Source organism: Strix aluco, chromosome 20 (genome assembly GCF_031877795.1).
Source record: "Strix aluco isolate bStrAlu1 chromosome 20, bStrAlu1.hap1, whole genome shotgun sequence".
In the NCBI taxonomy this organism is placed as follows: Eukaryota; Metazoa; Chordata; class Aves; order Strigiformes; family Strigidae; genus Strix; species Strix aluco.
Window position 1 is genome coordinate 15,290,675 of NC_133950.1, and position 24,230 is coordinate 15,314,904.

Sequence of the window (24,230 nt, forward strand, 5' to 3'; positions counted from 1 at the left end):
GGGCACAGGCCACCCATGGGACAGGGGCCAGTTTGCTGCTTGCGCTACAGCTGCATCTTCTCCCAGGGGCCACGCTCCCCACGCCGATCGGGCCGTCAATGCACGCACCCAGCCGCCCCACTCGCCGTCAGCGGCACGAGCTGCAGCCGCGGGTGCAGGCAGGGACAGCTGAAGCGAAAGGACAGGCAGGAACAGGCAGCTCCTTGCCCCGCACCGCGCACGCTCACCCGTCCTCGATGAGCATCGGCGTGCTGAGTGGCTCCAGATCCTCCGCTGACACCAACTGATTGATGAGACTGTGCGACTGGGGGTCCAGGCTGCGCGGCTGGGGGGGCAGCAGCGCCGAGTGGGCAGAATAGCTAAAAAGGTGCGGGAGGTACTGATAGTGCGTGGACACCGGCGTCCCGATGTACTGATCCCTGAGTGCAGCGAATCCATTCAGCTCCACAGACCTACTGGAAAAGGAAAAGCTTTTTAATATACCCCCCAAATCTCCACCCGATTCATTAAAATGTTGCATCCAGCTCCATCAGAAATGTTAATAAAAATAGGAAAAGAAAACAGAATGGAAAATGCCTTTCTATTTAAACCCTACACTGGAAATAACGGAGAGAGTGCAGACCAGACGCCTCATGCTTGCCTCACACCGAGCCAGGCTCAGCCCTAGTTCCACGAAACGGGGGTCTGGGAAGCGCTGCTAAGCAGCCAGTCGGAGAGTAAAACAGCAACCCAACTGTACAAAGTGTTTCCACCCCAGCTTCCCTAAAGGGCCAGAATTTAGGATTGTAAATTAAGTATTTACACAGCCAGTGAGCACAAGTATCTCCTGGCTTCAGATGCAGCTGGAAGCAGAGGGAACGCAAGCCTGAGATTCTCGCCCTGTTTACAATCAAAGGCTGCACCGGGAGGTGAGCACTAACAGTAACTGGCATTAATATAACTCCATCAATTAGTAACCTAAATGGAGTCATTTATTTTCAAAATCTGAGCAGAGTGCAGAAAAAGAGCTTATGCAGAATGAGCAGTGAAAGGTAATCAAGTTTCCATGATCTGCAGAAAAAACTACCAATCTGAGTTAAGAGACCTATTTTAAATATAATTTTAATTCAACATTGCCTTCTTTTTCATTTGCTTATGAACATTTCACCTCCCAGTTCAATTCTTTTCAATCCAGTGGCTGTCCTTCTTAAAACACAATTAGAGATGTACGAATCTGCAGTATGCTCAGTCTACACAAAGATGCACTTTATTTTTCCTACGTTGGCCCAAAGTATCACTCAGGGAAAGACAGTCAAGATCGCTGTAATATGGAATTCTTCCAGGGGTCATTCCCACCTTGAAGATGGAGTAGAAACAGGTGAAGGCTGGTTGCTCTCAGAAACTCCATTTCCAGGGGAACTATGGTCACTGTCTCCGTTGTTGCTCCATGACATGTTTGCCTCTCCCTCAAATTCTTGCCCAGACATAATTCTCTCAATCTCTTCCTCTGATATCTGTCAAAACCAGGATCGTTATGGTTACTTCAGCTGAGAAGAGAAACAAGGCAGAGCCTCTGTATGTGAACACTTTGACCGTACGGTCACATCCAACAGAGCTGAAACCTCCCCGCACCAGCAGAAACGCTTCGCCGCTCCCACAGGTACCGCATCTGCCCTTTACCTTTAACAGCGTGAGTGAAAAATTCTATTTACAGCTAATTGTGGTGGCATGCAGTACAATTCAAGTGACCATAACACAGTAGACAGGAATGGACACATGAAAAGATGATGTCAAATACACGCAGCAACGAGCTGTAAATCAGCTACTGTCACACCGTGAACAACCCGGGAGTAGTTGAGGCCAGTTCATCGGGAACATCGCTCAGTACTCGGCGAGGTAAAGGCAAGCGGAAGGTGGGGTAGGCTCCGGTTTGATAAAGCAATTGAGAGAGGCAAGGTGACATATATAAAATAAGTCAGTAAAACATTTACAGGGAATCACTGTTCACTATTTTTCCCCAGGTAAGAACCAAAGAAGTAATCAAGCACCTAATACTTAAAACAAGTATTAGAGTAATATATATGAAGCTAAAATGGACTAAAAAAAGAAAATTGAGTTCACTGAAGTATAAATTTTCAAGAGAGCTCTGGGCATGCTCCTGGAGAAATGTTGCATTAGTAGTGGGGAAAACGCAACATAAAAGTTTTGGGGCTTTTTTTTAATTCTGTGCATGTCCGTTAGCCAGGCTGTCACAAAATATGGAAAGACCTTGAGTTAACATACTGCAAGAAAGTGCAGTGAACTCTGAACATCATTTTCAAGAGCCAAACATTGCTTAGACAGTTTATTCCAGTCTTACAAATGCATCAGAAAAACTCGTTGGCTTACCCAGGTACAGAATCTGAGGAGTGCCATAGCTAAACAGGATGCGATACAACAGCTAAATTTATTTCACCCCAGGAAACAGAGTTGATGGCATAACCTATGGTCCACCGCTGACCGATCACGCACGCCTCGGGTGAGTGGGGGCCCACCCTGGCTAGCAGAGGCTGCCGTTTTACCACAGCTACATCACTCAGGCAGTAAAAATTGCTACCTGGCCAGAAATGAAATGTTTGTTCTTCGATAGACCCACACAGGTTTTAAGAATCAGTAACTAATGCTGTTGTAAAGATGATGTCAGCAGAAAAGGTTCTATCATTACCAAGAGATGGTTTTGTTGTCTGGGCCAGGCTCTGATGCTGACCACCGGCACGGCCACGCTGCCTAATTCCTGCCTTTTTCTCAGTTCATGGAGGACCTTATCGAGCAGGCAGAGTGTCTGGTTGCTTGGCTTCTCGTGGTTTGGGTTTGGACTGGGGGGAGTAGTCTTTTCACAGGCACACAGACCCACAGAAAATGCTTTCAGTGTTATTTCTATTTTATTAAAATAAACAGTAAACTTTTAAAAGACCTCTTTTCTAGAAGCAAGCTGGAAATAGCCATCATTTCTCACGCGTGCAGTACAAGCTGTTGTGCTGAATTACCTCGCGCTTTACAAGTCATCTCCAGACAAGCTGCGCCATCAATCAGTGAGACATTTACTGGGTGCCCCACCTGCAACAACTGAAGGAATTGCAGCAGGCAGCCCGCGAGATTTACTGGGAGCTGCGGAGGGATGGACGTCCTTGTGTGGCTCACAAAGGACAGAGGGCCGTGACGGGCAGAGGCTGCCCGTGTATTCACACAGGCACCCCGGGACTGCACCGTGTCCCCGTCGGGGACAAGCCAGCACCGAGCTGTGTTTACAAATCTACTGGTCATCAGATGTATTCCCAATGCTGGTGGGGAGCCAAAGCCCTGCTACGCCCGCAGAGGCACAGGCAGGGCTGGGAAAGGCGCAGCCCAACCCTGGCCCACCGTGAGCAGCTACCACGGCCCGAGCCCACCACCATGAGAGGAGCTGTGTGTGAGGGGGAGAGCAAAAGCCGAAGGGAATCCTGGAGAAACAGCCGGATGTGCTCACCTGGACAGGTCCGATGCTTTTGTTTCTGCCTCCTGGCATGCCATCTTCTCTGATTGCTGAAAGAAAACAACCAAACCTTGGTGAGGAACACTGCTGTTCGGTATTCCAGAAATACATAAGTATTTAGTATTTTGAAACAAATCTGTGTATCTTGAAAGATTGATTTTGTCCATCAAAGCAGTTTACATCAAAGCAGTTTACACAGAAACCTCCAGTGCTTTCCAGTGCATGAGGCACAGACACCCCAGAGGGCGCAAACACATCGATGGGGCTACAAGCATTACCCAGGTTTAGTTTCTTCATGTGATCCTTGAGTGACAAGTAATGAAGGAATAGCAATCATTTATCACAATGAATTCCAGGGTGATTCCAGAGATAGCACACAGAAAGCAAACCTACTTCACCTCCAGAAATAAAGCCACGAATACCCACGACTGCTGGAAAATGAAATGTAAATGCTGGTGTTTCTAACACGCAGCTCTGTGCACGCCGCGAGCCAGACCCCACCTGGAGAGACACCAACCAGAGCTGCCGACAGCCCAGACAAAGCGCTTCACTGGAAACTACTCACACCGTGGCCACTTCAGAGGGTCACACCTACAGCTGCCACGGAAAATGGAGGGGAGATGTTTTACCCAGCCAGCTGCATGCAAAGCCCTTCTTTAAAATTCGAGTTACTAGACTGAGCTACACAGTCGCATTCCAGGGCAGCCTAGTTTCTCAACACAGAGCTGCATTTTTAAGGCTCTTTAAACAATTTCTAGGGAGTTTCAGTGAAGTCCAATTAAGAGGATTATCCTGGAGCTGCCTCTCTACCTTCCTCTTCCCTCTGCTTTTCTCTTTATGGCAGAGCAGTTCTGCAGAAGCTGCCAGCATTCGAGGACCAGCCCTGCTGCTCGTGCGCCGCCTCTCCCGGGCCGGGTCCCCCTGTTTATCGGGTCCCAATCTCTTTCCCACTGCGACCTGGCCAGACTTGGCAGGAGGCTCTCCCCAGCTGCACGGTGACCTTGCTGCTGCCGGCCAGCCTCACCCTGCTTGGCACACGGGGCTGCAGAAGGCCCGCCCAGAGCAGAAAATGACACAAAATTTAAGGAAAAAATTCTGTACCAGAAAAAGTCGCGCTGCTGTTTGATTTCAGATATCCTCAGCTCAAATCATCCTCCTCTGCCTCGGTGCCACACTTGCAACTCCAGGGTTACACACCCGGGTTCAGCTAAGCCAAGTGTCGCAAGGCTGAGCTACACACACCCTGCACTTGGACCTAAACTGCACGTTCCTGAATCGTAACCACCGAGGCAGGCAATGCAAACCACTACGCAAAAGTGTCCTGACGATTTACAGCTCCGCCAGCGCGTGACCAGCAGCACAGCGATCCCTGTGGCTCCCTACAGCAACACCTTACGGGGTCAGCAATACAGCTTCAACCCTTCTAATACAAAGTCTACCACCTCCATCTAACAGCAAATATTTTTATTTAAAATGCCAGATAGCATTGGAGAAGCCATAAACACAGGATATTAACCAATTCTGGTTACCTTTTACATCGTGCAAATCTGTTAAGATATAGCAAAACGTGCTCATTTTAACAAACAAGACTGTTTATTTTCTGTGAAAGCTCTTTACAAAAAACATTGGTTTCTCATTAAAAAAATGTGACTGATGTAAAACTAAGCCATCATGGTCAGCTCTCTGATACTCCCTTTAGGTTTTTTTAACTTAATGGGATTACAGTAGCAGTTTTCCAATTTGGGGGGAATTTCTCTAGTTTTCCAAGATATTTTATTGCCAACTGTGGTTCAGAAGGCTTCTCAGCTAATTCCATTACGAGCCACAGACATGCATTGTCTTGCTCGTTTGGTTTCAAACTGTAATGGCAGCAGACATTAGCTTACATCTTCCTTTTCTATGCCCACACCGTTTTGCAGAACGCTGTGGAAAACACCTCTCCGCAGAGTTTACAGTTCCTCTCCACCACGGAGACAGCGTTGGTCGCCATCAGGCTGGTCTTTATTCTCCGGTGGCCTTCTGCCTCGCCCAGAGCAGGGCTGGGGCTCTGCCCTCCCACACCAGTCACCCCAGCAGGGCTGCCCCCCCACCAAACTGGTCTGATGAGCCCCCTTTCGAAGGGGCAAGGCCTTGGGTGAGCTCCTGCACTCTGACCTGACCCGTGCCACCTGCAGCCCCTCCGTGCCACGGGCAGTTGGGCTGTGCAGGTCCTTGGAGCCACGGGTGCCATTTAAACCAGAGCTCTGGCCGAGGCGTGTCCCAAGTTCACGCATGTTGGCTTTAAGACTGTTGATATTTTTCAACAGCTGGAGGTTAAATGAACCCCACGACTTTTGACGCAGCCGCTGTCGCTGCCGCTGTTCTCTGCTGGCCTGTGGCTCAATGCTCTCCGGGCCACCTTGCCGGACTCCACAGGCACAGCATCCAACTGCAAGGTTTACACCGTGCAAACTCATTTTGTTTATTTTTGTAAGTGCTTATACCCATTCCTAGCTTAAATGGAAGAAAAACCCCCACACCTGGGAGATGCTCGGCACTACCTCGCATCTGCTGCCACACTCGACTCGGGTATCAGCAAAGACCAACACGCGTCCTGCTGCAAAGCTCGGCCTTTGTGGGCCAGGTCTAGTCCCCACTGCCTGCAGCTCGGCCTCTGAGCTCCCCCATCTCCCACACCACGGCACATCCAAGACGCTTCTCTTAAATGGGGTTTTCGGAAGTCTTGCTAGTGGCATAACCTAGCCAGGGTCTGCAACAAAACGTACTTGTGTTTTTGCAGTGGTCCACCAAAAAAACGCTTTGGGAGACCTGGACGGTTCCCAAACCCAGCTGTGCCCTGCTGAGCAGCCTTGGCGCAGGGCCGCAGGACGGCGGGTGCCCTCCCAGCTGGTGGCCCTGCAGAGGCTGAGCTCTGCGCCTTGCCTGAGCTCAGAAAGACCCATACCTAGGCCTAGCTAGGAAGTGACTTGGCGATTCGATTATGCCGTAATTCAGGGAGAAAAATGCTCCTTAACCTAACGGCCCCGACTGCCGGTGCTGCCTGCGCTCTCAGCCCTCCTCCTCCTCTTCCTCCGCAGAGACGCTGCCTGGAAGCAGAATTCATGCGGTTCCTCGGGGAAGGCAGAGGCAGCGGGCAGGCAGCGGGCCGGCAGGTGGCGCTCCGCCCCCGCGCGTCAGCCGCCGAGCGCCTGCGGCCAGCACCGGCAGCGCGGGCAGGCAGGGGGGCAGGCAGCGGGGCAGGCAGCGGGGCAGGCAGCGGGGCAGGCAGCGGGGCAGGCAGCGCTATGCCCGTAGGTAAAAGATGAGCGGGGAAGCAGCCTGCCTTCCCCATCAGATAAAACTCCCAAAGATAATTAGTAATCAAAGCAGTCAGGAGATAAGCTTTCCATCTCGGCCCCAAGATACATTTTCTAAGGAAGATCCTGGTGGATTTGCGGTAAATTTATGGAAGTTTTAGTGCTTTTGACAGGCGGCTTTCGTAAGAACGATGACAGTGAAGGCGTCGATAGCTACATTTAACAAACACGAGATGACAGTTCTGCTGGGCGGCCAGGAAGGGGTGTCCCCCCCCGCCCCATCATCCCACCTGTGCATCCAGGAGGGAGCACGAGCAGCCCCCGCACTACAGCAGCACCCGCTTCTGCTCAGAGTCCTGTCTGTTCCATTAAACCAAGAAATCTCCACTTTTAATGGGCCATTAAACCAAGAAATCTCTGCTATTAATGGCTAACATTTCCAGAGATTAAAAAGTCAAAAGATTGGAGGGAAGAGTAGAGACATGACACTGAAATAAATCCCAGTCTATTTTCTTAATATTAATTTTCTGAGTAAATGAGTAATTCTGAGAAAATGAGTAACTTTCTGATACACCTAAGATTTTCCATCCTGAAGATGATACTGTAGCATTTCCTCACCTCTGCACAGGTGGGGACTAAGAGCTGGCTGTCCCTAACCCAGATCACACGTGTCTCCTCAGTGACCTCGTACCTGGCAAAACCACCTTCAGCTCCACGTGTCATCAACCAGAGACGGGCAGTAAGTGAAGACCCTCACACCTCATCCCTGGGCAGCAACTGCAGGTCTAAGCTCCCAGGACAAGGAACAGGTAAAGCCTGACTCGGATCTCTTGGGATTTTAAAAGCCTGTTTAAATGTATTCATTTTTGCCATGTTAGTGTACTGAAGCATAGAAACGGTGGCCACCTCGCTCAGGATAAACGCAAGGACAGATCCACTGGGAGGGACACTAACAAGCTGCTACTTTCCCTGAAAAAAGGGATCACAATGATCAGTTCTCCAAATATTTATACGTGCTTGTAATTCATACAGATTTTTCTTCCAATACAGTAATGAAGTAGTTTAGGAAGAATATTTTATCCATGCATAATTTTGCTGAAGTTTCACTTTTTCTTGTCCAGAATTTGAGAGGCAGAACTGCAACACAAAATGGTGGCAGAGGAAGGCTGGCACGCATTGCTAACACAGGCCCCAATCTACCTCCACCAGCAAAAAGCCCGTTTTTCTTTACCTTTCCGGTTCATCCCCATCTGGAGGCATTTGAGCAGCCGGCAGTACTGGCACCTGTTGCGCTGTTTGCGTGACATGACGCAGTTCTTGTCTCGACTGCATCTGTAAACCCGCTTGTTGCAGATGCTCCTTTTGAAGAACCCCTTGCAGCCCTCGCAGGAGATGATCCCATAGTGCAGCCCCGTAGCTCTGTCCCCGCAGATCAGGCAGGTTCGCTGATCCACCCGCTCATCTGCAAGAGAAAAGGAAAGGCCTCACGGTCAACAAAACGGCTTCAATTCAATATATTCATAAGACACTAAGTCCAGAAATTCTCAACAGCGGCAAGAAGAATGACGAAAAGCAAACCCCAAGCCTGCTTAAAAACCAGCCTCTCGGAAACGCCCGTAGTCCCACAGCTGATCAGAAATGAGTGTGGCTGGGGAACAAAGCGCCGTTTAGACTGCAAGGAGCCTGTGTTACAGCCGTGAGAGGCCACATCGCTGCAGAGCCTGCCCCTGCCACGAAACAGGGTCTCCCCCCTCCACGGGCAGGTCACACCCCATCACCCAGGGGCCAAACGACTCCCCGAGTGGCTTCCCTGGCACCACCTTCTGAATTGCCTTAATGAAGAACAGAGATGAGAGCAAAGAAGTGGATGATGTTTACTCATCAGCGTGGCACAAGCATGCTGCGTTGCCCCTGAAGTTTATTTTATTCCCAATTTTCAGGTTTTTCTCCAAAGGCTCCACTTGGTGCCCGGTGGGGCCAGCACCCGCTGCGGGCACGCAGGAGGAAAAACCTTGAGTTTCTATAAGGTCAGGGGTGAGGAAGAGGCAGGGGCTGTCAGGCTCGCGCGGATCCATCACGCAGCACTGGAGAGCAGCAGAGCATGGCTGCACGGGGAGGCTCCATCCTTCGCTTCCCCACACTGGGACAGGACCCCTGGAGCAGGGCAGAGAGCGTGGCTCCCCCTGGCAGCCTCTGGCTCCCCCCGGCAGCCTCCATCCAACTTCATGCTGCTGTTAGCAGAGAGGAACAGGAACCTGCAGGGGAAAAAGGGTCTGAAGTGCCCCACCTCGACTGCACAGACTGGGGTGTGCAGATACAGAAATCGTGCTGGGCGGACACCAATGAACACAAAATACTGTCACACCTTGTGCATTCCTGTCACACCTCGCGCGTTCCCGGGGACAGGCAGAGGGACCCACTTGCCTCCTCCTGCAGCTCCAGCAAAAGCCTCACGGCACAAGTCACCGCCCAGAACCCAAGTGAATTACCTTATTTGTTCTCACAGAAACCACGGTACGGTTAAGCCACAACAGTGTGATTTTACTGTTCCTTTTCTAAATCTTTGGAAGGGTTTTGGATGGCTGAAAATGTAAATTGCAGGACTCCCAGCAACAGGAGCCGTCACATTAAATTCAGTATCTTAAGACTCCAACATTGCCTCGGTGACAGAGCAGGGACGATGTGCAGCTCACGAGAACCTGCGACCAGGCAGTGGTCTCCAGTGATCTCTGTAGACACTGATGTCAAACGGACAGGAGAAGGTTCATGGTGGCTGGAGAGACCCCGGCAGATAACCCAGCTGGAGCCACATCACCCTGCCTCTGCACAGGGCGGCCTAAACCCTGCTCACAGAAACAGTGAGCCAGGCTTAAAACAATGCCAGCAAGTTGCACGAGCAGCTTTTCCTCTGGCAGATGTTTAGCACAGTCCAACAGCTTAACCCCTCACACGCCAGGCCAATCTGCCTTCCCCGCCCCAGGGGTTTAACCCGTTGGTATCCCAATAGTTGCCAACAGAGCTGCACTTTGAAGATGGGCGCTACTCAAGTGCGTTCAGGGGTACACACAAATCTGCAGGTTGCTTTCCCAAATGTCAAATCATCATTACCCAGATGACGAGATCCCCCTGGCTGAGTGAGGCGGAGGCCCCAAGGAACAGAAAGGACATCACTTTGCTTTGGAGCAACGGGACTTGAGGAAGCACACTTCTGTCTTTCACTCGATTGCACATTTCCTAGGGATGCTGGTTAAACCAGATTTCTGGTATTTCTTGGCTTGAACGCACGACTGTGCAATCTCCAACGGGCAGAAATACCCACAGCTAAGGCAGGACCCAGGTGACAACAGTTCTCTGCAGCTCCCTGGGGACAGATGCTGCACGTGGTTCTCCACGCCAGCCTCGTGTACCCAGAGTTTAAATTCAGTGTCTCGGTCCCTTCCCTCTGGGGTTTGTGTGATATATACATTTAATCCCATTTAGTTAAAGACAAGCTGCTTAGGAGACACGAGAAGTGCATACACTCTCCGGGACCTGCCCTGCGGACGCAGGCTGTGCTGCGTAGGAAGTTATTCCTCTGTGGCCCAACTGTTCAGAACACAGAGGAGAAACTTCTGCAGGCCTCACATGACAGCCACAATCAAATTAATGGGGGGGTCAGGAGCATGTGGCAGTGCTTGGGGGAGGCACCCCAAGGCAGTCAAGGTTGTCTCTCGGGAAGGGGAAGGTGGGACAGCCCAGACCTCGCCGGCGGAGCTGGGGTGCAGAGCACCCAGAGCTGCTTTTCTCTTCCTCCGAGACAGCAGCGAGCTGCAGAGCGAAGGCACTTGAGGGCCAGTGCTCCTTTAGGTACGTCCAGGTGACAGGAGCAGAAGAGAGTGACCCACGTGGCGCCCTGGCACCTCAGCAGGGACAAAGGCTCTTTCCAGACAGCACCCACGCGGCCACAGCAGTGACTTGTCCAGGTGAGGAGGCAATTACAGTGATGGTCCGGCGAGGTGGCTGAGGGTCACATGGTGCTGGAGATGACGGGTGTCCACGGGTAAAGGAAAGAGCTTGAGAAGATGAGTAACAGGAGGTGGGGAGAGGGCAGTAAGAGAAGGGAGACAGACAGACCAGGTCAGAAAAATGTTGAGACAGTATAAGGGTCAGAAAGAATAAAAAAATCTTGAAGAACAGGAAGAAGGAAAAAAAGCACAAATTCAAACCAGAGAAATGATCTGACATGATTACTCTAAAAAAGCACAGCCAGAGCAGGAAGGGAGGAAGGAGCAGGAGATGGAGCGGGGCTTGGCCGCTGCCTGCACCCGCCGTCCCGCGCAGGGAGCTCACACCGGGCAGACACACAACCGCCCCGGTCTGCAGCGTGCCTGGCGTGCTACCCACACCCCGGTTTGTGTCACCCGTGACATGATACAGACCTTGAGAAACCCCAACCTTAGGATGGCATCAGCTTGTGAAGATGAGCTGGTTCAAACCCACTTCAGCATGACAACACCAAGCCTGGTTTTCCTCACTTACATTTGACCGGGGAATTTTCTGAGAAAAAGGTGTTTTTATCTGCAGGATTTTTGGAGTGGCAGGAGGCAGAAGTCACAGTGAAGTCCTCTCCAATCTTGATAACGCCTAAGCAACCTGACAAACCAGTGTGTAGCTTTGTACTACTGGAGAACATGTGAAGGCAGTAGAAATAAATGAGCAAAACGCATTAGGATCAGAAATGAAACCAGTTTTCAGTTACATGAGCCAAGTAAAAATCTAAACCAGCTGCTCTTATTCACAAGCAGCTTTCTCCACAGTTTAAACCCAGTAGAAACCACAACCAATCTGTATTAATCTTTAAAAGGCTTGCTAATGCACAGCACGCAAATTTGCACTTTTCTGCAAATTTCACTGCCATTGTTATAAAACCTTAAAAATAAAGGGATGAATAAAGGAAATGCAAGCTTTAACTAAGGAACCATTCAGGGTGTCATCACCACAGTAAAACATTCCCAGTTTTACAGGACAGACAACCTCAGGTATGTGCTCAATGAAGACTGCAGAGGAATGCTGGTAGGGATCAGGACTGGGGCTATCTGAGCATCTCCCTGAAGGGAGGCAGCTAAACCTGACTTTGTAGTCAGCAGTTGCATAATCTCTACCTTCGGCTATCTGATAAAGGCTGGGAGGGGGCTGGGGGATTAGCCTGGGACAGAAGACTCCTCTATCCGCAGGGTTTAGCTCAGACTCAGCTTAACTCCCGGCCCTCCCCCTGCTCCCACCAGCGGTGCCATAAATCGCGGGTGCTGGGGGATCCCGGGGTCAGCAGCCCCGGCCGGGCTCGCTGCTGGACACGCCATGCCATGGCCGGGCAGGCTCGGGCGGAATTCAGGAGCCACGAGCCACACGGCAAAAGGCAGAGGAGGACACGGTGGATTGTGGCAGCACCATGGCGCGGCACCCCAGCCTGCAGCGTCCCGTGGGGATCGCAGGGCTCCCTCCTCACCCAGCACGGCCGAGGGTGCGAGCGAGGGCTCATTGCCAGGAGCAGCTTTTTTGTTGGGGGAAGAATAGGGCCGTCGCCTGGCGAACATGGGGAGCCTGGGTGATCAAAGCCAGGAGGAATCCGAATCCTTCCCTCGCCGTCCCCGTCACCCCGCTGGCATGGTGATGGCGAGGTGGCGTGAATGGCCCCATCGCCACAATCCCTGCAGAAACTGGTAATTGGGTGCGTTTCCAGATTAAAATTCACCGCAGAACAGCGGCACACACCGTGAACAAAGACACGGACCTCCAGGGACTAGAGAGGTGCCCGTACACCCCGTAAACTGCCGCTCAAACGAAACTGGTGGATAAAAAATAATCACCCGCAGAAAGTCTATGAGTTTCAGAGGTTTAAAAAATCCTGTAGGAACTGTGACCAGGCCCAAGCCACTGCCCCTGCAGCCCGCGGGTTTGCTGGCTCCTGACCTTTGCTATTTTTCACCCTACTTAATGCAAGAGCCTTGTGCAGGCGAATGGTGGGACAGGCGGGGCAGAATCGCAGTGAACTTTACAGAAATGGTAAAGCACGGGCAAATTTAAAGCAGTTTTGCACTGGGGGTGCTCTGAACCCCCTCAACCTTGAAATTTCACTAGAATGTCAGAACACACAGTAAGTATAACAATTTTAAAGCGAATAAACCCTCCCCTCCTCCCTGGCTCTGTTACCACTTGTCTCACTGATTCCTCTGGTTTTAAAAGCCATACAAGACAACACAGATTAGCAAACAAAGCAATTGATAAGAAGTTTTTTCAAATACCTTGCTCATGTTTTATTTCAGAGAGGGCTGAGGAAGCTCCCCCCCCCCCCCCCGCCAAATCTTCCTGACGGGTCTTACATTTAACGAACTCATACACGGGATATTCCGGCTTTGTTCTCACAACCCATTGTAGCAGGGGCCACTAAATCAAACAGTTGCTGCTACGACAAAAGCACTCACAAAAATCTCAACCTCATCTTGAACCCTGAAGATTTTTATGGCTACTCCCTCGCTAACCCCTCCCCAAAGCCACATTAAAGGATGTATTGTTTTCAAAGGTCATGGTAGGTTTCATACCACATTTTAATACAATGTAAATTCTCCAAGAATATTATGATGTTACACAAGAGTCACAGAAGACAGAGTGAGAAAGAGAAGAAATCTTTCCTTGTCTACGTTTTATAAGACAAATGGTAGAAGCAATACACTTATTTTTTAAGACTTGCTTTTCCCTCAGCGAAACGAGTAGTCGTGATAATTTTATTTAAAAGAAAATTCCTATGAATTTCCAAAAGGAAATACCTTAAAATCCTGCTGAGGCACACTGCAAAGACACGTACAGAAAACACTAAAGCGCATGAATGAACATATGAAATACAGAGCAAATAAATTAAAGTACGGGGACACACGTCCAGCCCCCGGCCAGCCCCCATCACCGCTCCCACCTGTATCACTCCTGCGGACCAACTCCCTGAGGAGGCTCCGGGAAGCGCTTCAGAGCCCGGGAGCGGCCGGGCAGCGCGGCCGCATCGCTGGAGGGGCCCCGCCGCCGGCTTCACCTCAGCAGCCCCCCACCGCTGCGAGGGATTGCCCCCACCCCTGCAGATGAGGTTTAAAACCGTAGAGCACCTACAGCTCCCTGCGCGAGATTTACCTTGGAAATAGGGCCGCGTGTCGGTGCAGCCAGCTTGTGCGACTTGTAATACTGGTGCTTTATAACGGAGCAGAAACAAAGACTTTATTTCCTAGAGTGAGGCCAAAAGTGAAGGCACAAACCCTCACCCAAGCCCCCGGAGCGGACGCTGCTGGGATTTGATCCTGCTGAAAAGCAAGAGGGAGGATGCACAAAGCTGCAATTTGCAAAGCTTCCCATTTCTACAAGAAAATGTGATTTACAGCTAAGAAAATCTTCCCTAGCTGAAAAAAGATTACAGACGACACTCACCACTGCAATTCATTAATATATTTAACATCTTTTCAACTGCGTATCAATTATTTGCTTCGTGATTAGCTCACCCTGTCACACCCCCCCCCCCGCAGTACCCCTTAGCTGGGTTTCAATCTCGAGCAGCCAAACAGCAGCTGTTTGGGGAGGGGGAGCAGAAGATCTCACACACGTGTTACTTAAATCCTAACAAAATCTCGCTTGCCCTCTCATGATGCCTCAAACACAAACAAATGTGTTAGGGTTTCTTTTTCTCGTTATCTTTCCCAACGATTTTTTTCATTGTCAATTTTCAGTTTCAAGAAAACCGTCTTGTTAAATTCAAGACACAGAACTGGAGTAATTCCCCCCTCACTGCTGAGTGCTGCATTGTCCAAACAAGCCCACCCCCAAAACCAGGCGCGTTTGCTTAAGGGGCTTTTCTTTAACTTATAATCGATGAACACAGGGATTAAATTTTCTGTTCGGTGGCCCCTCCCTGGGACAGCAGCCACCTCGGCAGCCGAGCCCATCACCGGGCACACAATGGGCCAGGGCGTCCCGCTCCCGCTCCCCCATCGACCCCGCGGATGGGGGTCCCAGCCCCACGCTGGACACGGGCGAAGGCACCAACGTCCTGCCTGGCCAGGCCAGGCTCAAAGAGCAGATTGTGCTGCCCCGGATCAGGCCGGCCACGGTGAGAGCCTGAATAGAATTAACCCTCTGTGAACTAAAACAAAAACATTTGTGTGCCCAGCTGGGATAAAGGTTAATTTAAATGGACAAGCCTCCTCAAGTCCTTTAAAAAAAAGAAGAAAGGGAAAGAAAGAGGCTGCCTGCAACCTTATTCTCTGTACTGTAAAAAGATGTTCTACTTAGGGAGACTTAAGAGAGCACGGTTGTATTTTAAAAAGCACTGAGTATTGAAAAGAGAAACGCTGTGACAGGGAAATGGCCAGCGCATCTCAGCTTTGCTCTCCCTTTCCAGTAATTAAATCCAAAACTCACAGCCTTATTCCACACTGATTTTGTTTCTGCCAAAGAAGAGTTCAGTCAGAAAACCCTCATAAAACCCCCAGAAATCATTGGTTGCTCTTTTTCGTGGAGGTATAAATCAAGCGCGTGCAGCTGATGAAACCCATCACCCTTCCCTTCCGCGGGCTGGGACCGATCACCATTTGCATATCAAAAACTCATCTGCGAAATGCAACTTCTCCCGGGCGGGCTGGGAGCCCCTCTCCCCTCCTCACCCCAGCACCCAGCCCCGCGCCCCAGCGCACCCATGTCCCGCGGGACCCACCGCCGGCCCCGCAGGAGCCGGCCAAGGGGCGAGGGCCGCGGCGAGATGGTCGCCCCGCTCCATTGTGCGGCACAGGGAGGACGGGCGACGGGGCCTGATCCTTCACTCCGGCCAGTTGTTGCACAAAGAGTTTGGAACAAAAGCCCACGGCACCAAAATGTGCCCCCGGGGGCCGAAAGGGCGGTTCGCAGCGGCTCTAACAGGCATGAGGGTCCCACGGCCCGACCCGCGTTCACACCGTTTGCAGATCGACTCCGAGTTTACAGTCGCTCTCCAGAGCGATCAACTTTCTCTAATCCAATTTAAGGAAAATAAAGCTTTTTGCATGGTCCCCTGCCCTTGCTCCAGCACGGCCACACGCTCCAAATTGCAATCCGGTTTAGACTCTATTTTTTAAAATTGATACATTACAAAGCAGTAAGGTTAAAAACTTGACCTGCCTGCCTAAAAATAATTCTCTTGGACCTGTTTAAGTTGTCTAGATGTGCAATGACTGAGAATGATGAAGAATTAAGAAAATCTAAGATTAAAGCAACAACAACAAAACCCATCAGTCCCTGCCTACAAGGAGGCAGGGCCTAAACACAACTAAAAATAATGACTTTCTAAAATGTTCGTGACCCAAACATGCAACGTGCTTTCCTTAAATATTTTGGCCTTAGTCTGAAGAAGAGCTTTACCGCTGTCTTCAATCTTAGGGGAAAAAAAAGCTGTAAAATATCAGTGAACTACTATTAGTCCCAGGAGAGATGGAGCTACGTTATCAAGTGCCTACATGACCCCGATACTATCAATAATTAACAATACTAAAAAAAGCTCTTCCAGATGGCCAAAGGGATTAGGAAGTTTAAAATATAAACAAATTAAGCCACAAAACAAATACCCTTTTTTTTTTTTTTTTTTTTAATTGCCTAATCCGGTTCGCAGCTGAAGGCAGCGATGCCCGGCCAGCACACGGCAGCTCGGAGCCGCCTTTTAAAAAAGGAAAAAAAAAAAAAGGAAAGAAAAGGAAAAAGCCTTCACGGGTGTTTCCCTACGGCAGCCCCGGTGCCGCTCCCGGGCCCCGCACGCCGGCCCCGGGCGCTGGGACGGGGCGGCCCCGGCCGCGGCCCCAACCCCGGCCCCAACCCCGGCCCCGGCTCCGGGGGGGCGGAGGCGGCGTCCCCGGGGCCGCGCAGCCGCCGCCGGGCGCGGCCCGCGCCGTGGCCCCGCACAAAGGCCCCGCTCACCTTCCATGCAGGTCGAGTCCCGCTTCATCCCCCCGGCGCCGCGCTCCTCAGAGCCGCCTCATGGCGGCGGGGCCAGCGGCGCGGGCGGGCGGGAGCCCGGCTCGGCCATCGCCGCCGTCCCGACCGCGGGCCGGGCCTATGCTAACGAGCCGTGATGTCAGCGCCGCCTCCGCCGGGCCCCGGGCCCCGCCGGGGGCGGGCCGGCAAGGGGCGGCCTCGCCCGGGGTCCCCGCCAAAGGCCGGGCCCCGGCCCGGCGGCAGGACGCGGCGCTGGGCCAGCAGCCACCGGCCCTCGGCGGTCACTGGCCCTCAGCGGTCACTGGTCGTCAGCAGCCACCGGCCATCAACTGCCACCAGTTGTCAGCAGCCATCAGTCCTCAGTGGTCACCGGCCCTCAGTGGCTACGGGCCGTGAGCAGTCACTGGGCCATCAGCAGTCACAGGTCATCAACAGCCACTGGTCCTCAGCGGCCAGTGGTCCTCAGCAGTCACTGACCCTCAGCAGCCACCGGCCATCAACTGCCACCAGCCCTCAGCAGTCACTGGCCCTCAGTGGCCACCAGCCATCAACAGCCACCGGCCCTCAATGGCCACTGGTCATCAACTGCCACTGGTTGTCAGTGGCCATCAGCAGCCACTGGCCATCAGCGGCCACCAGCCATCAGTGGCCCTGGGGTCTGGAGCATGGCCACAACTTGGCAGGGTTCTGCCACCGACCCCCAGGCGCAGGCAAGAGAAGGGCCCGCTGAGGGATCAAAGCAACACGCGCGCCAAGCAAAAACCAGGAATTTCTAGAATTAACATCATTTCCTCAAAGCAGTACCAACTACTGGCCAAAACCTTCTGTCCAGTTGTCATCCCGCCAGGCTGTCACCCACAGCCAAAACCAAGAAAATTCCCCAAACCGACCGATAGTTTAGAAAACCGACACTGGTTATCGCAGTGCTGGGCACATGGGGGATTCCTCCTCTGAACATGCACTCCGAGGGACAAAAGCACACTCATTATATACCTTTAAAAACGAATATTTGTATAATTTCTGAGAAATACCCGCCTATTTCCAGGAAATCTAACGTGTATGTTAATACGCTGCGAGGCTGCCTCTGCGCCAGCGCGCAGGATGGGCCCTTCGGCACGTGGACTGGCAAAGCTTATCCAAAGGGCCCGTTCTTGGTTAATTAACTAAATTGGTTCAGTCTTTGGTATCAAGGCGATGGGCAGCGGTGCCAGCGCCGCGGGCGAGGAAAGGCCCACGCGAGCACCTCCCCGTGCCCGCACGTGGCTGAGCGACCCCGCGGCACGGCCCGCTCCGAACGGGGACTGGGACTCCCAGTTCCCACGAGACTGGGAAGTCGGGCGCTACCGTGGCTGCGGGGCCTGGGACTGGGGTCATCGTCGTCGTCGCGTGGGTCTGCACCAGCCAGCCCACGGGGACGGGACGCTGGCGGCCGGATGCTCACTTCAGCTTCCTCACCAGAGGAACGCATGCGCTTTGTCTGTGATAACACTGAGATTTCCTGAGGGTGAACAGCCAACACGGCACGAGCCCACGCTCTGTTTCACAGTCTTCGTTTACAGAAACACGGTCGTTGCCAGACAAGCAGCAGCACCGCCAGCTCCAGCATCCCCCTCGGCCATGCCCAACACCAGCGCTCTGGAGGAAAGCTCAATAAACTGCTGCATAACCAGTTTTCTACCCTCTGAGGCTGCTTAGCACAGGCTTGGTTTAGAAAAGTGATTTCAGCATCAGTTTGTGTTTTTTCATCAGCCTCACAAAAGCTGCCTTTAAGATTAGTACCAGATCAACATGGAAAACAAACCCGGCTCTAGAAAGAAATACCCCTGCTGAGCCGCGCTGGGAACTCGGGGTTTCTGCCTCCCGCCTGCAGGTACGCTCTGCAGTCAGCGCTGGCAGCGCCCGATAGCATTTTAAAGTTGGGATGGAGCGGGGAAAACACAAACCACTGCCTGAAGAACAGCAATAGATGGGGAAATAAAAGTTAGGTGTGCCATCAGTGGGGAGAAGGGCTCTGCAGGTCCCCGGGAGGAGCGGTGTGGCCGACGGGGACGAGGGAGCTGGGCAGCCCCGTTCCGGTCCCCTGGACCAAGCAGCGGCCTCAGGACAGCTGAGGGACAGCCCAGAGGGGAGGCCTGGTGCCCACGCAGCCGGCGATGGATGAGCGCGAGGGTGGGTCGAATGGTCAGAACTGATCAGTATGATCTACACCAGCTTGTCAGCGAGCTGGCGTTCGCTTTCCTGATGGAAATAGTTTCAGCAGCACTGTTGTTAAAATGGAGTTAAAATTGCACTGGCCACAGCTCCAGCAAGAAAACTGCACTATAATGAAAAACAAGACATGAGACATTGCGTCTTTTGTCTTTTCCCAATCTCTCTCTCACGTAAGGAACAAATCCATGCTGCTCATCCTCCCCGAGGCAGATCATCTCTGCCTCTCAACTGGGTGGCTCTGCACACTTTCATAACAATAAACCCGTGGCTGATTCAGCTGCCCGCCTCAAACCAGGTTGCACCATGGCAGCCCTGGTAACGGTGAGCTCTCCAGCCGACACAGCCGCGGGCTTCCATCCACCAGTGAATGTCTCCGTGAAGCTCTTCTGCCCCTTCACCCTCCTCCTGGGATGAACTCAGCCCTGGATATCACGCAGTTCCCGTGTTCTGCTGCAACCACAGGATGCCCCATGACCTGTCCCAGTTGTCAGCTGGGCTTGACCAAGCCCAAACCAGTGCTCACCACACTGAGGCATTTAAGGGAGTGGCCAACGCCCAGTTCACCCTGTCCTCCAGATGTCCACACCGACTCCCTTCAAAAGCACAGTCTGCTTCTGTTCCTCACACTGAGGACCGCGGGGCTCAACCACGCTCTGAGACATGGCTGACAAAATAAACAAGGTGCAGAGGCAACAAAAGAGGTCATATTTCACTCGATCCCGAGCCTGAAATTTTATTGCTTTCTGGTGACATCCAGCAATGCAAATAACCCCGTGTGCACGCGAGCAGAGCTCAGCAGCGTCCTGGGCACCCTGCTCCAGCTGACCCCGCTTGCGCAGAGGGGTCGGACCAGGCGGTCTCGGAGGTCCCTGCCAACCCCAACCCTGCCGCAATCCCACCTAGTCCTAATCCTGTTTTTAACCCCACATTTCTGCAGGAGCAGGTGCATAACGTGGGAGCAAGATGTCACAAACCAGTCCTGCGCTGGGCCAGGTCTCCGGTTTGCTTATGCTGTAAATCTGTAAAGTTGCAGCGTGGGTCCTTGACATGCTCTTCGGATTGACCTCTCTTTTTTGACTTTGGAGGTTTCCAAAGCAGGGCGGTGTGAGGAGCCCGCTGCCCGGCCCTCGCAGGCATGGCCAAGGGAAGCCAGGCCCTGGCCGCGCTGTTTACACAGCTGTTTGCGATTGTGCCGGCTCCCAAAGCTCCGCATTCTTCATCCCATGCGAGCGCTCCACTCGCTCCCGGCGCCCCTCGGAGAAGTGTGACCAGAATGCAGAGCACTTATTTTGTAACACCGCAGTGTGATGTGGACACAGCCATCTGAAATAAAGCAACTTAATCTCAGGATAACACGCCGACACGAAGTTGCTCACACAACTGCTGTTGGGACTCAAAGCAGAGCTACACCCAAAAAAAACCAAAACCAAAACCCTGCTAATTCAGAAACAACTGCAAGTACGGACAAAACCTGGCTGGGTGAAAGGATAATTGGCCAAACAACCCAAACCTTCCAAATTACTTAAAACTCACATTAAATACACACGTCACAGTTTGTCCATAATAAATCCTTAAGGGCAGAAAATAATTGCAGAGATCTGCAACTGTTCTGTAAAGTGAGAGGCCAAACTAGGAACGGGCAGAGGGCAGCAGGCAAAAAGACGAGAAAGCTTAATTCCATTGTCTGAACCAAGCAGCCTTAGAGCAAGCCTGGTGAAAGGGAAAATAAAGTGACTGGTTCTTACTTTAGCCTGAATCAGCCAGTTCCCACCCCAAACAGAAAAAGCTGACGCTATTGTAACTGACATCTAAAATGTTAGAATAACACCAGTTCGTAACAGAAAAAGCCAAAACTGTTGCCAAAATCTGGGCAAGTGACACTGCTGCCTGCAAGGAATTTATTATCTCGACGTTATGGCCATGAGGGATGGGCACGGGAAGCAAGAGGACCCAGGAAGCTCTCCGGGGTGTGCTGAGCATTGGCTCAGCCCGTTACCAACATGGTCACTTGTCTGCGAGCAAGGACGGCAGAAACGCTGCCATTTGCTGCCGTTTGTCCCCAGCGCCCTGTGGTGCCAGGCCAAGCCGGCAGGAGACAGTGCGGGGGAGATGGCAGGTTATAAATGTGGCAGGAGAAAAGGAAAATATGCGTAAGAGTTGTGCAACACTTCAAAGAGCATCCTGTACGAATGCAGGTGTGCTCTGAGAGTTTTTTCAGAAGAACATTCTCCCTGTTTGCTTTTGGGAGCGCGGGTGCTCGGCCCAGGCTGCCTGTGAGAGGCGACTCTGCTGGCAGGAGCAGGGCGGGCACCACCGGGCACTGCCCCTCTGCCCGGGGGCTCCCCGGGCACACGCTGTGAGGCCGTGATTCCGGAGGGAAGGGATCCTCAGAAGCTGTGACTTTTTCAGAAATGTAGAGCCTAAGCAGTGTCATGAGCCAGCGCCGAAACAGGTCAGACACGTCCAGACCAGGGCAGCAACGTCTTCCAGGAGACTGTCTGCTGACACCGTCACTTGCCACTACCGATCCCTAAAAACTTTCATGAAAAACCCAAATTTGGGCAGAGCGGGGCTGGCAGAGCCGCGTGGCCCCGGGACGGGGGGCAGACCTTTTCAAGCTCTCGCCCTCCCACCCACAGTCACCGTTTCATAATTCTGCGGGCTCCAGCGAGGCTTTGCCCATTTTCATGACAATTGGGGCTCTGTTGTGTCAATGCAGTTTGAGACATCGGCCCCTTTGTGGCACGAACAAAGTCCGGGCTGCGGATAACAAAACTGAGCACATCTCGGCGCTGAAGCGACTAAACCCAGAGCTGCCTCCACACACCCAAGCTTGCCATGGACCAAACTAAAATACTGAAGTGGATTTGATTTCAAGCAACAAATAGCGCATAAGGAAATACCAGACTCCTGGCTTTGTTTTTATTTTACCAACACACGGTGCCGCTGGCAGCACCCCCGTTCTGCAGCGCCGACGCTCCGGAGCCCAGGCTCAGGCACAGCAAGCGGGGAACGACACCCAGCGCCTGCATGCCAGGACAGAGCTGGTTTGCAAACGTAGCTGAATAAATGTTATAAACTCAGATTAACGTATCTCAGCAGCCTCAGTACCGCAGACGTTACCACTTTCAGCCACTGCAGCGAGAGAACTGGTTCCAGGTAAACACATGCTTTCCCCAAAAACTCTACTCCCCTCACCCTGTGTATACAGATATTTCAGAGAAACTAAAAAAATTAAAATGAAATGTTTAGAGAAGCAATGGAAGGAACTGCAAGAAATGGTAATAAATATCTGCCTGACTTCTGAGAAATCCTGTGGCAACAGTTTAATAACAGATGGGGGTAATTCCTCTGCTCCCCAGCGTTAAACGCACCAGGAATGTGCTGTTAATAATTCTGGTGAAGGTATTCACTTGGTGCACATAAAATTAACCATTTTCCTCCTTCTTACTAGTTCAATAGGTCATTATGCAAAATGAATCCTTCTATCAATTTCTGGTTTTATCTGTTTATTTGTATTTTTATTCACTTGGCTACTGAATTCGCCGTCGCAGTCTACTGAATTGCTTTCAAGAAGCATTTCATTGCATCTTGCTTGACGGGTGACAAACAGTGGAGCCCAGCTCTGTGTAACAGGAGAGAGCAGGGGGGAGGTTAAGGGCTCCTTAGAGAGGTCGCCTTCAGAGGAAAAAAGGAAAACAAATGGGATTGTAGGCATGAGGAGTATATGGTTTTACTGCCTTAGTGGGCAAGTACAAGAAAGGAGAATTGCAAAGGGAAAAGCTTTACATTTCTATGAGCAGGCAATCGAGCTCCATTCTAAACCCTCCCCAGAAAGCGCTTCCCTTCCTACGGGGTGACTCTATCCCATTCTGGGAGTGCGTCTCCTGGAACTCCCAGTAACCCAAACAGGGTCACGCGGTGCCAGGTCATTCTGGAAAATGGGGAGAAGTCCTTGAGCTGGGCGACAGCAGGCCTAGCGCACCCTCCTCCTGTCTTCCCGCAGACAGTTCGTCCTCCCGCGGGGCCAATATTCAGGCACAGAACCCCCGGAGTAAAGACCGGGTGCAGCAGTGGGGCTTCGTCTCAGTAGATCCCACCTGCAGCCCCAGCACACCCCATCGACACCAGCGCGTGCCCGAATGAGCAGAAATCTCTTCATCCAAACCTGCATGGGTCCGTGCCTGGGCAGAAAATGTTTAGCAGGATGTAGGAATGTAGGTCAGAAGGCAGAGAGTATCTCCTGGATTTGAAGAGGTAGGAAAAGTTTTCTGCATTCAAGTGGTAAACTGAAAAGCCAAAAGATGATTTTAGGCCTGACTTACATACATTGCAGTCGCACCAACTACACTGTCTGCTGCAGTTGCTGGTATTTTTAATAATAATAACAACAATAGACCAAAGTTTGTTATTATAACTGTTGTTATTGTTATCGTTCTGAGCATTATTTCCAAATAGGCAGCAACAATTGCTGGTATCTCCAGAAAAAAACCAAAACAGTGAAAGGACCTTTCCTCAAATTTCAGGTCAGATGGCAAAACAAAAAGGAAAAAATCTTCAGAACTGAAGGTGCCGATTCTGTGCCTGCATCAAACACAGTTATGACTGCAGTTGCTAATTAGCTGGTTTAGATCACTGGGCATGTGGGGCAAATCCTATTTGTGAACTAACCGACCACTCTGTGCCTCCTGTGCCTCGGTGGGACTTGGCAGAGGGGACGGGGAGGTGGCACGTTTCTGCGGCCCAGCCAGCAGCGCAGAGAGGGCCGCGGGGCTGGGCAGGGGCAGCAGCAGCTGCGGCTGCACGCAGGGCTGGCTCCAAGCGAAGAGAAATGCGGGTGTTCTACGGGAAGAGAGAAAACATCGACAGCTTCTAATCCTTGGGACTTACAGCGAGTTTAAAAAATGCGCTACCCTGAAGCATCACTCTGCGCTCAAGTAAGATGGGACCCTGAGTGCGGGGGGCACAGTGCACCCCACACACCCACGCACTGGGGCTCAGCCTGCCCCATAACCGCTGCCAGCCTCCAACGTGCTATACCCGTGGCTACAGCACTGAAGGACCAAGTTTTCCGACCGCTATCTCGCACCCGACGGGAGGCCCCAGGCTGACGGCTGGACAGGAGAGGGCAGCAGCCGACAGACGGACGGACGGACGGACGGAGGGACGGCGGCGGTGGCCGCAGCGGGGGGCAGGGGGTACCCCGAGGGGCACAGCAGACCCAACTGAGTCATACAGATGGTGATACGGCAGCTGCGGAA

General features: G+C 52.0%; 1 protein-coding gene across 4 annotated transcripts in view; it reads right to left on the bottom strand.

Annotated features, from left to right (window-relative positions):
• The window catches only part of NR6A1 (nuclear receptor subfamily 6 group A member 1), a 97,497-nt gene that overhangs the window by 15,215 nt on the left and 58,052 nt on the right, over positions 1-24,230 (bottom strand). For 2 of the 4 annotated variants that reach the window (XM_074845933.1, XM_074845934.1), the window contains 4 exons: positions 8,018-8,248; positions 3,485-3,540; positions 1,336-1,493; positions 228-455 (listed from right to left, as the gene is read on the bottom strand). In XM_074845933.1, coding sequence (XP_074702034.1) covers positions 228-455; positions 1,336-1,493; positions 3,485-3,540; positions 8,018-8,248 — 673 coding nt within the window. Of the gene's footprint in view, positions 1-227; positions 456-1,335; positions 1,494-3,484; positions 3,541-8,017; positions 8,249-8,664; positions 8,799-24,230 lie in introns of those variants that run through there. The other 2 variants (XM_074845936.1, XM_074845935.1) reach the window with 2 other exon arrangements.